This window comes from Aphis gossypii, chromosome 2, assembly GCF_020184175.1.
Source record: "Aphis gossypii isolate Hap1 chromosome 2, ASM2018417v2, whole genome shotgun sequence".
Lineage (NCBI taxonomy): Eukaryota > Metazoa > Arthropoda > Insecta > Hemiptera > Aphididae > Aphis > Aphis gossypii.
This window is the reverse complement of record NC_065531.1, coordinates 86,260,666-86,274,098: the sequence shown is the minus strand read 5'-3', so window position 1 is coordinate 86,274,098 and position 13,433 is coordinate 86,260,666. Positions and strand designations below refer to the sequence as shown.

The following is a 13,433-nucleotide window of genomic DNA, read 5'->3' as shown; positions in this document are numbered from 1 at the left end:
TTCGTAGCACTAGGTTAGGTACTTCTATAGTATAATCACAGATTCTGTGATGCGAGTGCCCTATAGTAATACCAGGTGTGAGTCATTCAGTACCGAGTTATTTAGATCCACTATAGACATTTCGATCCCAAACAATTTGATACATCTAAATCCATTCATTATAGCGACATTTTTAAATTCATGAAATCTCTAAATCAACATTTATTCCTTACAAAATAATTTTATAAAATACTATTTAAGTGTAAAGTGATAACTGATAAACATAAAATTTATTTACATCGGCGTTGTACTTATACCTAGTATTTTTGTATGTCCCTACTAATATAAACATTTGGTTAAAATTTCAAGTATTTACAGTGATTAGTTTTTGAGTTACAACACTTACAACTATACAGGAAAATCTTTTTTTTTGAAAACTGTTTGAAAATTCTTACTCTTGGCCTGTATAATGCACCAAGGATATTCTCTTTGCTATCGTAAACCACCCGTGAAGATTGAAATTGAAGCATTATTTCGACAAGTTATGATGTACACGGACACACAAAAAAAAATACACAGCATTGTAAAATCAATACATTCATCACTTCGTTCAGAATTTAAAATAATAAATAATATAATCAATAAATAATAATTATAAGTAATAAAGATCATAGGTGAAGCGATATATATTTTTCTTTTTTTTAATAAGCAGATCACGACACTATTGCATTTTTAGCCTATTATGGGGATTTCTTGGGATAGGTAGTTGGATGATAAAGGGGTTGGCCGGGTTGGGATGGTGAGTTAACTTGTTTTTGAATCGCTTATAGCGGAGCTTGGCTAATTCAACGACAATGGGTAGATTGAAGTCAAAGTGTATGGTATTATTGGAAACATAGAATTGAGCTTTAGAGATGATGAAGAACTTTGGATTGAAATCTTTGTATACGATTAGCAGGGGCGTATCGAGGCCATTTTTTTAGGGGGGGAACTTAGTCCATTTGGCCGACTGACTATTAAAAAAAAAAAAGTTCATACATGTATAATATATTATGTTTTATGTTTTATTTTTTATAAAGCAATTTGATATTAAAAGTTATATTAAATACAAATTCTTCTTTTTTTTAAAAAATTGACCATTGTTTGGCAATAAGATCATTAAGATCTAACTTAATATCATCTACTATGTCCTTTTCCGAGGAAAGTGACAGTAAATCGCTTAAATGGGAGTCACTCTGGGTTGTTCTTAAGTAATTCTTTATCAATTTCAACTTGCTAAACGAACGCTCATTTCCAACAACAGTTACTGGAGCTGTACACAAGAAATGACACGTTCTATTAGCTATAGGAAGTATTTTGTTTGTTTGTTCCGAAACAGTTTCCACTTCTTTATAATCGTCGATTAGTGTTCGAATGTTTGATACTTTGGCTGAACCAGAGAACCCTGTAATAGTTGTTAACCGTAGGATCAGATGGGTCTGACACATCAGTAACTTAATAGGTAGATAATTTTATATTATTAGAAGTTAAAAACGGTCGAGGATGACGAAGACGATCATTAAGTGTTTCGAGTTTTACTTTTTATGTGAGCTGACCAAGTAAGTCGACAGTCAATGTTGATTCCAAAATAGCGTACACATGGGGCAGTACTGCAGTAGCAAGGGGAATTTCATATTAAAATATTTTTATTTTAATAGTATACTTTAAAATAAAAATGGGGAGGGGGGTAAATGTCTGCAATTTAAATATTTCATACTCATCGACAAAAGGTAGTTACATTAGTTTTATTAATATTATAAAAACAATGGTAGTAGCAACTATATAGCAAGTTGTAGGGACCTGGGATCGTAGAGTATAATATAATATACTAATAGTCACGATGATCGTGCTAATAGTATACAACTCTATGCCTGGGATACACACAATTATATAAATATAGGTAGTAACTAGTAGATAGTAGATACATAGACCTTTAAACCTTTTCGGAACAGCTGATTGAGTGACGTTTAAATATTATTATTATTTTGTGATACTAAACACAAATGATAAAAATTGTAATCATACTAATAAATAAAAGGTACCAGCAAGCTGCTATATAGTCATTACTTTATTAGTGTTATTACTTAACTAATTTACTCAAAACACGGTTGGTATTATTAAATATGATATGAATATTAGTTATTTAATCATTTAATTGGTAATTTGATACTTAGATAGGTAATTCGCAGTTTTAATAATACACAGAAACCGAGAAACAGCACTTTTAAGCTTTCATTTGTGTAATAACTCACTATTTTATTCTATACGTTAACCATGTTTATGAACGTTGCCAGAAATATGTCGTTTTCAAAAATTATTTCAAGAACATTCAGCTTAACTACAAGTAATATTATGGTGTTGAAGTAGAATTTTTTCCTATTGAAAAAAATATGATGGTAGAATAAATGCAATTATTTCTTAAATAATATATTTTTTAGTGGTTTAGTTTTATTTTTATCTTACTATTTATTTATTTTTTTCTTTAATGGAAATATATTCTACATCATTACGAAAATTTAACGAATAAACGATTAATAGAAATATTTATACTATGTAATTTTTAAATTATAGCTAGGCATAGAATAATTAAAATTCAAGATCAAGAAGACTTCAATGCACAAGTACTAAAAAGTAAAGAGCCTGTGGTGATAGATTTTTTCGCAACGTATGTAAATATTTATCGTATATATTAATATATTTGTTTTACTTTTTTAAAATATATTTAAATAAAATATTATAGGCATCTGTGTCATTAGTGGGTGTTAAGGTATACTTTTGCCCTTCTTTTTTAACATCCATGATTTGTGGAAAATGTTTGTTTTGTAAATGTAAATGAAAAGTCTCATTTAAAAAATTTAAAAGATTCTAATGTAACTACTTTATTTTGAATTAAATTTTTCAAACAGATTTTTTTCTTTATCTTTTAGTTGGTGTGGGCCATGTAAAATGTTACTTCCTCGAATAGAAAAAATAATAGAAGAACATAATGGTACAATTCATCTTGTAAAAGTTGATATTGATGACAATGCTGAAATTGCCATGGAATATGGCGTAAGTGCTAAGTACTATACTATTATATAGAGTGATTATAATAAACACTTATTAGTTCATAAGTATTAACATTTTTGATTATAATCAAAATGTTTAATATACGTTGTACATCTAATATTTCATAATTTATTTTCTATTATCTCTTAAAAGTTAAGTACAAAATGTTATTTTCACATTTTCAAAGAATATTTACAATTGTATTAGTTAGATTTGAATCTTCTAAACCAATAATAATGTATTATTTTACTATGAAAAATACTTTAATTTGCTTATTATATTATACTTTAAAATAAAATCGTATAAGTTATTTTTAGTTATAATCATAAAATACAATTATACAAACTTTTTAAAAGATATATAAAAAAAATGTAATTTATGTTACATTGTTCTTTGTTTTAGGTATCAGTAGTACCAGAATTAGTTTTAATGAAAGACGGCAAAGTTCAAGGAAAAATGATTGGACTACAAGATGAAGATAAACTTAAAAAATTTGTTTCAAAATTATCTGAGCCAAGCACAGAAAAAAAATAATATACTTTATTCATGAAATTTTATTTAGGTAATTGGATTCAGTTAGATTTACGGTTTTAATGCTATTTATTTAATTTTTTAAATTAAATATTTAAATATGTAATAAAACAAAATTAGTTATAATTTTGAAAAAAATATAATTTATTAAATGTATTATTCAAACATTTGAATAATAGTCCTTGCTCGTTGATATTTAACTTCTTGTGATGAATTCAATTCCTGTTGTCCTTCATTAGAAGTAGAAAATTCTGAGATAACTGTATTAGCACTTTGAATAATTATACTGCGACTTTTACCTTCAATAGTTTGAAGATATTCTACTAAAATGTCAAAATGTTCTTTAGATACCTAAAAAAAAAGATATATATATAAATTAGTTTTTGGTGTTAAGTATTTATACTTGTATATTTTACTAAAAAAAAAAAGTACAGTAAAAATAAAATACATCGTTTGAAAATTGATAATAAGTAATAACAAAATCTTATTTCAAATATATAATAATTTATTTGTAAATAACATAATACTTGCTTTTAGGGGGTCATAAGTGTTTTTAATCAACCAAAGTTGATAAATTTTTTTAAATTTCCAATTTGATCGGTCATTCTTCCATTGCATTAAATATTCCATGGCTCGTTCTTGTCTAGGTGTACTGATAGCAGAGGCGTTTTCTTCACACTTTTTCGCATTTTTTTGTTTATTTTTTTTTGCCTTTAATTTCTTTATATAATTCAATTTTTTCCGTTTGTTTAAGCTTATTAGTTTCAATTTTCCAGCACTGCTTTTCTGTTCGTCTTTTTCACTTTTTACATCAGCAGCAAAAGTTACCTTTTTTTTTATAGGTACACTTTCAAGACTTGTATCGTTATCTGTAGACTTGCGTTTTTTCTTAGTGACGGTTGTAAATTCTATTGACTCATCATTATTAATATGTTTTTCGTTGCCATGCTTACCATTTAATAGTTGTTCAGGGGCTATTTTTTTATTTTCCTCTTTGTCAGTTATGGTATATTCTTTTACATTATCTCCATCAATTTTACTATAAGTATCTGCAGATGATATATTGAGAGCATGCTTTAACTTATTTTTTTTCTTCATTGACTTAATTGGATTTTTTATCTTAAGCTTATTTTTTAGAACACTTTTTAAAGACATTTTACTATGGAAAAAATTATGGTATAACGAATACACTATGAAGTATCGACTGATTTTTTTAGTTTAAATGTCTTTATTTATTATGGAAAATGTAGTAAATACTAATATGTAACACAAATACACAATCAATTTTTTATTATTCAAATATTACCAATTCATGACTATTGAATATTAATCACTGAGAAGGTGTAGAAGTCGAGAAAAAAGTATTACTTTTTAATTCAACTTCAGCAGGTAGTATATAAATTATAAGAACAACTAAGAACTATAGTATTACAGTAACAATATAAGAATATAACAGTCAAATATCGGTTGATGGTTCATATTTTCACATAACACATGCTATAATCATATTTTACATTACTATTCGAAAAATTAAAAAAAAAATGATAACAAAAGGATCAGTAGAGCTGCAGCAAGCTATTGATTATTTTACGCCACCCGGCATGTTATGTTATGGGAATAATAGTGTAGAATGTTCTTTTTCGCTACTGCACTGTTTATTATTATCACGAGTATAGCTTATCATTTGGAAACGAACGTACGGAGAAGGCTGAATCTCAGAATTTATTCTGAGGCTGAATTCCTATCTATTATATATTATCTATGGTGGTAATCACTAATCACCGATGCCAATTTAAGCAGTAATTTATATTCTTAAATTAAGAGTTTTTAATTTTTACTTTTTAATATTGTTTGTTTAATGAATTTATAATACTATTATTATACAAGATGCCATTAAAATATTCAATTTTACTGCCTACGTATAATGAAAAAGAAAATTTACCTGTCATAGTGTATTTAATCCACAAATACTTGGAAATTAGGTAATACATTTTATTTTTTTTTAGTACACGTAGAATAAAATATTATTACTCATAATTTTTTAACTGATTATTGAATAATTTGGTTATAATATAATTTTAATTGTATTATATAGGTAATTAGTTTAATTTTAAGAGATGATAATTGTCAATTACTCTTCATAATTTATTTTATGTGTACCTATGATTGATTTTCATCTAGGTATTAAAGATTTGTTGTTAATGTATTATTAAATTAACTAAGCTAATATTATTATATTTAATTAAATAGTACTAGTATATCTATAAATGTAGGCTAAGTTCTTATATTTTTTTCCAGACATGTAAATTAACAAGCAAATGCAATTAATGTATATGAAAAAGTGATATAGTTAATGAAGATCTTCAACAATAATTGTATATTATTCACATCAAAATTATGAGTGGTATTAATAATTCTAGATCTTTATTCAAATCTAATGATGTCTTAAACTATGAAACCATTAAATTGTCTAACATAAAAACTAAAACTAAAACTAGAAATTCACAGAAATATGAAACTTTAGATCATCCAACTAGTGCAATAGACTATTATAGTTTTTCATCAGATACAAGTGAAGTGTATTATACAGATTCAGAAGGATCAAAACTGTTAATTATACCTAAAAAAAAAAAATATATTCATACATCTCCTACTTCTGATCTTGATACTGATTATTGTAAAGTGACAAATAATCAACCCTTAGCCACCAGTAGTCCTTTAAATAACAATAATAATAACATTAATCATAATGAGTACAGTAACAAAATTTATAAAAAAGTATCTAATAAATATAAATTGTCTAATAATAATATTAAATTAAAACCAAATAAGGTTAACAAATGTCACAAGAATTCTGATAAGACTATTTCTTTAAACACAATATGTTCTACTGGTACTCCTAATCTATTAAATGAAACTACATCAATGAAGTATAACAACCAATATTTAATATCTCAAAATCAAGAAAAAAAACAAGATCATACAACCTTAAATAGTACAAAACGAGTTTCACAAAAAAAAATGAATGATGTGACAAATATACTATATACAAATGAATCCCAAATAACTTCACAGAAACTTAGTTGTTCAATAAATAAGTCATTAAGTAGTGAAAATAAAAACAATGCATTTCAATTAAATTTTCTACCCAATCAAACGGTAAATACAATAAAAAATAGAAAATATTCAACTAATAATAAAATTGATGAAAATGAAACATTTAATAAAAGTACATCAATAATATTTAAAAACTTGCAGATGATTGACAATACTAATAAATATACTAAATTTGATGACAACTATCTGAATGATGATGATTTATCAGATATTTTCCAAATGGAATTGAGTTTAAAAATGTTTTCTGGGAGTATTGTACCATACTTGAATAGTATGAAGCATGAGGTATTACAAATTATAAATAAATACATGTATAAACTTGACAAACAGTTAATTGAAAGATCTAAACATGTTAATGATATTATTAAAAATATTCATAATGTTATGAAATTAAGGATACACAATTCTACTGACTTTTTATCAAATAATAAAAAATATTCAACTATACCGTTTATAGATGTTGATTTAAATAACTTAAATTTATTGAAAAATAAGTTGGAATATGTTAAAAAACTGGAACCAGTTAAATTCACATTATTTAATAATATTTTGTTTGACCAAGGAGATAAATCTATAGATAAGATATCTGTTGAAAACAATTTTTTGGAATTTAATTTCTCTAATAATTTAAAACCATTTAAATCTGCAACAGATAGTAACAATGATGTAATTGCATTAACTAACACTGCAGCACTTGATTCATTTAATTGTATTAGAGATTTAAATAAATCAAATCCTTTACTATCTTCTGTTAATGATTGCATTGACATTAATGAGTCATCTAAGAAACAATTTTTAGAAAATTGCAGTTTAATAAGTATAAATGAATTGCCAAGAAATGAAATTTCTGAAAACGTGGCTCAAGATATAAATTATTCTTATAATGAACTCCATATTGATAAATGTGTTCCTACAAACAAAACTTTTCTTAGCAATTTTGAAGTAGCTAATAATAATGATAGTCCGGTGAAAAATAATCAAAATCGTTACTGGTTAAGAAATAATCGGAAATCTACTAAACAATTTATTGCACCTTTTAAAGGAACATCAAAAAAATTATCAAAAAAAACATCTATTAAATCTAATTGTAATGATATATTTCTTTGTAAAGGAACTGGTAAAAAAAAAGTTATACTTCAGTATAAAATTAATTCAATACTTAAGGCTAATTCAGATGATTTGATGAAAAAAATGTGTCCAGAAAGTAAGAATAAAAAGTTTAATAATGATAAACAAAATACTACTGTTTTTGATGTTTCAAATCTGAAACCTAAAAAAGTTGAAAAACCTTGTCAGTGTGGTATATTTCCATCTCAAGTTCCTTCTTTCTGGAATGATTCAATGCATAAATCTTTACACAAAAATTTACATAAACTTCAGTTTAAGAGCCAAATTCCTGTAAATATAGTGAATAAAATTAATGATAATGGGTTGCTTTTTAACATATTAAAAGTTACTGATAATTGTGATGATATAAAACTTAGATTTACATTGAAGAATATAAAACATTTTATCAATTTAGAAATTGATTTTTCTAAAAAAAGTATTAATAGCAATGTAAACCATTCAATATTTTTAGCTGTAAATCCTGAATTTAAAATTATTGGTTACTTAGAAATAGAACCATTGACAAATGCATGTATTTATCAAAATAATCAGCTATCAAAAAAATTAATTGCAGTAAAATTTGGTATATCTAAAGTATGGGTAATGGTCAAGTACAGGAATAATGGAGTGGCAACTAAATTGTTAAAACAATTTTGTGATGAAGAACATTTAAAAACCAATGATATTGCTTTTTCTTTTCATGGAAATCATGGAATATGTTTTATTAAAAAGTACTTTGGAAATAATTCTGTTTTAATTTATTGAAATCATCTATTTTTTTTTTTTACTTCTTGTGGTTATTGTTTAATTTTTAGTTTTTTTTTAAAATATATATATATTAACTTTGTTATTTATAATAAAATTAAGTATATTCAATTTTAACAATATTATTTGTATCATTAAAATAAAAAATGCTTTAAAATATTTAGTTAAATGTTTGTCTTATTTTGATTCATTTAAACATTAATTATAAAAATTGTATGATTACTTCAATAGATAATTTGAATTGAGCTTGTGGAGATCTACAATATTTGAAGAACCACTTGTTTATTTAATATTGTTATAAAAATAATAAATACTTATTAAAATAAATTTCTGCCAGTGGCCTACATTCTGAGGCTTATATTCATATTAATAATATATAATTTTTATATTCTTATCTCCATAGCATATAAATCCATAAATAAAAGTATTACAACATCCAATTTATTTTAGTTCTATGATTCTATAATCACTTTAGAAGGACAAAAGAAAAACTAAAAATTTAATTTGTCTTATTGATGAAATAGTAACTATTCAGTTACCCATAATACTAAAGTTTTTTTTTATCATTTCATAAACTATATAATTGATTAGACTTAACAATAATTATGATTGATCATGTAACAGTAATGTTATGAAAAATGGAAATAGCATTAAAAGGATAGTATTAAAAATATAATTACTTAAAACTTTTACAGAATACGTTTTTAACAAGAATATTAAAATAAAGCTACATAAATTAAAATCTTAGTAAAATAGGCGAGTAGATAATTGCTCTTAAATTGATTTGTTAAATTAAAATTGAAAACAAAGAATGATTCAGAATGTAGATGGTCTTTCAACCTATACTACTAAGTATATTTTATATTAAAGTACATAATGTATTTAACTCTATTTTACTATCAATAAAATATGTTAGCGTGAATTAATTTTTGTCCAAAACATTGCATAATAAATTCATTATGTCATTATAAATTAAAAAATAGACATTTTAAAAGTTTCAAATTCTTTCAAAAAGTATTGTTAAATTATACCAAAATAACTAAAAAAAATTTTTCACTTAAATATCTAATTTATTACTAAATATATTAATATTGCTATTATAATAATTTATTTTACTAGTAAAGTTTATACGAATCATTTTATTACATTTTTAAACACTTTTTGAATTTTAACAAATTTTCATAAGTATTTCAACATCGATTGACCATTATATATTATTTAAAAAGATTGTTATAGATTTATGCTCAATTTGTTTTAATTCTAGCTTTAACTTAGAGGAACATCATTTTAAATTGCCCAGCCTTTTGACGATATTATTTTATTATCTACAGTTTTAAAAAAAGTAAAAAAAATATTGAATAGAGCTTAAAATGTGTAAACAAATATACTATTTATAATAATTGATTTTTAAATTTTAATAAAATTAATTTTATCAAATACTTGTTTTCTATTTTTTTTATCCTCCAAACTAAATCCATTTTTTAACAAAAAACAATATTGATTATTGACATTCAAGATTTTAGCATTTTCTCAGGTCTAGGTATTGATTTTACACATAAACAAAAATAATCATCATTATCATCATCATAGTAAAAATCACTAAATTTTGTTCAAAACTACTCAAAATCTTTTAAAGTTTCTACATGCTTAACATTTCAATTTAAATTTTAAAATATTATTATACAAAAAATAATTATTTTCATTAAAATGTACAGATACAATTATGACTAATTAATTATGGTATCATTGATTACAGTGAGATTGAATATGAAATAATTATAATTGATGATGGCAGTCCAGATGGTACTTTAGAAGTTGCCAAACAACTTGAAACCATTTATGGAAAAGATAAAATAGTAAGAAATAAAATGGTATTTTTTGATTTTTCTTATGAACCTTAGTTAAAGATTAATTCTGTTTAAGTTATTAAGGCCCAGAGGGAAAAAACTTGGATTAGGCACTGCGTATATTCATGGAATGAAACATGCCACTGGAGATTTTATTATTATAATGGATGCTGATCTATCACATCATGTAAGTAAAAATGTATTAGGTTTAATTCTTATTTGTATTTAATTATAATTGAATTTTTATAGCCAAAATTTATACTTGATTTTATAAGAAAACAAGCTGAACAAGATTATGATGTTGTCACTGGTTCACGATATATTGGCAATGGAGGGGTTTCCGGTTGGGATTTTAAAAGAAAGTTAGTAAGTCGTGGTGCTAATTTTGTTAGCCAAATATTATTGAGACCAAAAGTATCTGATCTCACTGGTAGTTTTAGGTAATTGTTTTATATATATATATTTAAATTAATCTTAATTACAAATACTTTAAATATATGTTATTGCTAAGTAAATTTTTATTTTGTTTTCAGATTGTATAAGAAGCCAGTTTTAGAGAAATTGATAGAATCATGTATATCAAAAGGATATGTATTCCAAATGGAGATGATGGTACGTGCAAGGCAACTAAATTATACTATTGGTGAAATTCCAATAACCTTTGTAGACAGAGTTTATGGGGAGTCTAAGTTAGGAGGATCAGAAATTTTTCAGTTTGTAAAATCTCTGTTGTATTTATTTGCTACTACATAAAATCATTCAGTATAAAGTTTAATGTCATGTATAAAGGATACGCTGATTATTTTTCAATATTATATTATTTTAAAAGGAATAACATTGATTAATGATAAGTGTTATTTTTTAAGCTATTAAAAATTAATATTGATTAATTTCTAATTCTCATCAGGCATCAGCTGATGTTCCATTTATTTGAATATATTTGTTTGTATGTTATCAGTTTATCACTAATAAATAAGAAAATATAACTTATTATTTAAATATTTATCTTTTATTGAATTTTTAAGAATGCAACAAAATTATTATAATTGACCAAATTCAATTGCAATAATGTAAATTATATTTTATCAAATCATGTAATTTGCATGAACATATTGATGATTAAAAAAATATTAGATAGAATAATAAAAATAATTAACCAGGTGGCCATCCTAGTTGGCGACCACCAAGGACATGTAAATGTAAATGATAAACTGACTGAGCGCCATCTTTTCCATTATTAACTACTAAACGAAAACCATCATTCAATCCTTGTTCTTTTGCTAATTTGCTTGCAACCAACATTAAGTGTCCAAGTAACTGAAATTAAAAATTATTATATTATTCTAGAGGCTAATTTTATTATTTATTTATATACTGTTATTTTTTGTTTACTTATACTATTTGATGTGCTTATAATTTAAGGAGATAAAGCATAAAAATATATGTTTTAATTATGTAAGTAAACTACCGTTTCATCTGAACTGTCAGCGACAGATAACATTTCGATCGGTTTCCTTGGTATCACCAAAAAATGAACAGGCGCTTGAGCATTGATGTCATGAAATGCAACACACTAATAAAAATAGTAAAATAATATTACGCATTAATAAAAAAATACCATTAACCTTAGTATTAGTGCAATTTATTAGTTGGGGATGGTAAATTGTTTGGTGGACACCAAACCAATAATTATTGGTTTATTCACAATATTTCTAAGGTTGACACATAAATTATTATTTTATGTATTCTTTAAAAGAGGTTAGAATATAATATAAGAAAATAAATATGTTGATATTTTAATCAGATTATATGGAAATTTGTCACATAGATACTTGATAGTTATTATTTCTATAATTGGGGTTGCTATTAATAATTATAGTAAGTAGGTACCAGGTATAATGGAATACAGTGGAAAATAGTTGGGAGTACTAAGCACCCTTAGCAGCCCTGGGATTTGCGCCAATGCTTATCACTTATCAGAATTATTACATTTATAGAATCATATTAATATTTAATAAACTGGCTATAGAAGTTAACAATTAGGATCAACATTAAGTACGAGGAATGATTGGTAATAAGGTAAGGAAATAAATATTCGGGTGTGCTGGGGCCAGTATGATATTTTTATAGGTATATCAAAACTGTCAAAAAGGCCAGGTATAAAATGCTGTAAATATCATATAATTGCAGCTCACGAGCCACAAGGATTATTATTTCATGCAAATATTCATCACATAACTTGAAAGAAAAACCATTTATCAAATCGAGAATGCAAAAAAAAATTATTAGAAGTGATTTTCATTAAATTTACCAAAATAAAATAAGAGATGGACAACTGTATTATTAACTTAACTTCATATTATAACATTAGTTACACCACAGATAATACGAAAATTTAAAGAAATATTCATAAATCATAATAAAATCTGCGGTTACACTTACTCGATCGTCTTCGTATATGAAATCGCACGGTATTTCCTTCCTAAGAATTTTACCAAAAATTGTATCACCACCAGGTGAAGCAATTGAAGATTTTTCCACCTCGGACATTTTGAAACTAGGACTTGAAATTCTTGTAAAGTTATAACTGCTTGTTCGATAACTACACTTTGATATATTGCTTATTTGTACTAAAGATACAAAATTCAATAATTTTCGACTAAAAGCATACATTGATGATTATTAAGAAGTGTTGATTAAAAACGATTTATAAAATATTAAAATTTATGGTTGAAGAAATTCTTATCAAAATTTAACTAAAAGGCTCTCAATGTTACACGCGGTGTTGCCACATGTTGGGAATTCGACTATAATAAATAGTAAAACTGAAAAGCAAAAAACAAATAAAAACTACATATTATAAAGTTCATATTAATTACCTATTAATTGAGGTACCAAAATACTTATTAGATCGACTTAGTTCACAATTCTTTTTAACTTATAGCCTATAATAGGTATCGACTATTTATAAAAATTGTAAGCATTCCAATTTCAAAAAAA

At 24.9% G+C, this 13,433-nt stretch overlaps 4 protein-coding genes across 7 annotated transcripts; 2 read left to right on the top strand and 2 right to left on the bottom strand.

Annotated features, from left to right (window-relative positions):
- Positions 1-2,010: 2,010 nt before the first annotated feature.
- LOC114119530 (thioredoxin C-1) lies at positions 2,011-3,790 on the top strand. 3 transcript variants are annotated; one of them, XM_027981114.2, is made up of 5 exons: positions 2,011-2,125; positions 2,193-2,362; positions 2,590-2,683; positions 2,946-3,069; positions 3,469-3,790. In XM_027981114.2, exons 2-5 carry the CDS (start codon positions 2,293-2,295, stop codon positions 3,598-3,600), a joined length of 420 nt encoding a protein of 139 aa, XP_027836915.1. In that variant the 5' UTR covers positions 2,011-2,125; positions 2,193-2,292; the 3' UTR covers positions 3,601-3,790. The 3 variants fall into 3 exon arrangements, with proteins under 3 accessions (XP_027836915.1, XP_050058294.1, XP_050058293.1); XM_050202337.1 differs by having other exon boundaries at positions 2,105-2,125; positions 2,208-2,362; XM_050202336.1 differs by lacking the exon at positions 2,011-2,125 and having other exon boundaries at positions 2,142-2,362.
- On the bottom strand, positions 3,718-5,124 carry LOC114119475 (uncharacterized protein C7orf50 homolog). Its single transcript, XM_027981038.2, has 2 exons — positions 4,129-5,124; positions 3,718-3,948 (listed from the first exon to the last, which is right to left on the bottom strand). The coding sequence occupies exons 1-2, from the start codon at positions 4,750-4,752 to the stop codon at positions 3,754-3,756; spliced, it is 819 nt and encodes a 272-aa protein (XP_027836839.2). The 5' UTR covers positions 4,753-5,124; the 3' UTR covers positions 3,718-3,753.
- Positions 5,125-5,327: 203 nt separating this feature from the next.
- Positions 5,328-11,433, top strand: LOC114119484 (dolichol-phosphate mannosyltransferase subunit 1). 2 transcript variants are annotated; one of them, XM_050202335.1, is made up of 5 exons: positions 5,328-5,579; positions 10,343-10,442; positions 10,510-10,620; positions 10,683-10,795; positions 10,967-11,433. In XM_050202335.1, the coding sequence occupies exons 1-5, from the start codon at positions 5,485-5,487 to the stop codon at positions 11,184-11,186; spliced, it is 639 nt and encodes a 212-aa protein (XP_050058292.1). In that variant the 5' UTR covers positions 5,328-5,484; the 3' UTR covers positions 11,187-11,433. The 2 variants fall into 2 exon arrangements, with proteins under 2 accessions (XP_050058292.1, XP_027836850.1); XM_027981049.2 differs by having other exon boundaries at positions 5,337-5,579; positions 10,683-10,873.
- On the bottom strand, positions 11,421-13,174 carry LOC114119521 (adenosine 5'-monophosphoramidase HINT1). Its single transcript, XM_027981102.2, has 3 exons — positions 12,876-13,174; positions 11,902-12,006; positions 11,421-11,750 (listed from the first exon to the last, which is right to left on the bottom strand). Exons 1-3 carry the CDS (start codon positions 13,104-13,106, stop codon positions 11,586-11,588), a joined length of 501 nt encoding a protein of 166 aa, XP_027836903.1. The 5' UTR covers positions 13,107-13,174; the 3' UTR covers positions 11,421-11,585.
- Between the last annotated feature and the right edge of the window lie 259 nt (positions 13,175-13,433).

Excerpts from the sequence above, each read along its gene's own strand:
- LOC114119521 (XM_027981102.2), bottom strand. The coding sequence starts at position 13,106 with ATGTATGCTTTTAGTCGAAAATTATTGAATTTTGTATCTTTAGTACAA. Across the intron at positions 12,007-12,875 it reads TCATATACGAAGACGATCGA|TGTGTTGCATTTCATGACAT; the intron begins GTAAGTGTAACC and ends TATTTTTATTAG. Across the intron at positions 11,751-11,901 it reads CTGACAGTTCAGATGAAACG|TTACTTGGACACTTAATGTT; the intron begins GTAGTTTACTTA and ends TTTTAATTTCAG.
- LOC114119530 (XM_027981114.2), top strand. The coding sequence starts at position 2,293 with ATGTTTATGAACGTTGCCAGAAATATGTCGTTTTCAAAAATTATTTCA. Across the intron at positions 2,684-2,945 it reads GTGATAGATTTTTTCGCAAC|TTGGTGTGGGCCATGTAAAA; the intron begins GTATGTAAATAT and ends TTTATCTTTTAG. Across the intron at positions 3,070-3,468 it reads AAATTGCCATGGAATATGGC|GTATCAGTAGTACCAGAATT; the intron begins GTAAGTGCTAAG and ends TCTTTGTTTTAG.
- LOC114119484 (XM_027981049.2), top strand. The coding sequence starts at position 5,485 with ATGCCATTAAAATATTCAATTTTACTGCCTACGTATAATGAAAAAGAA. Across the intron at positions 10,621-10,682 it reads ATGCTGATCTATCACATCAT|CCAAAATTTATACTTGATTT; the intron begins GTAAGTAAAAAT and ends GAATTTTTATAG. Across the intron at positions 10,874-10,966 it reads GATCTCACTGGTAGTTTTAG|ATTGTATAAGAAGCCAGTTT; the intron begins GTAATTGTTTTA and ends TTTTGTTTTCAG.
- LOC114119475 (XM_027981038.2), bottom strand. The coding sequence starts at position 4,752 with ATGTCTTTAAAAAGTGTTCTAAAAAATAAGCTTAAGATAAAAAATCCA. Across the intron at positions 3,949-4,128 it reads ACACTTATGACCCCCTAAAA|GTATCTAAAGAACATTTTGA; the intron begins GCAAGTATTATG and ends CTTTTTTTTTAG.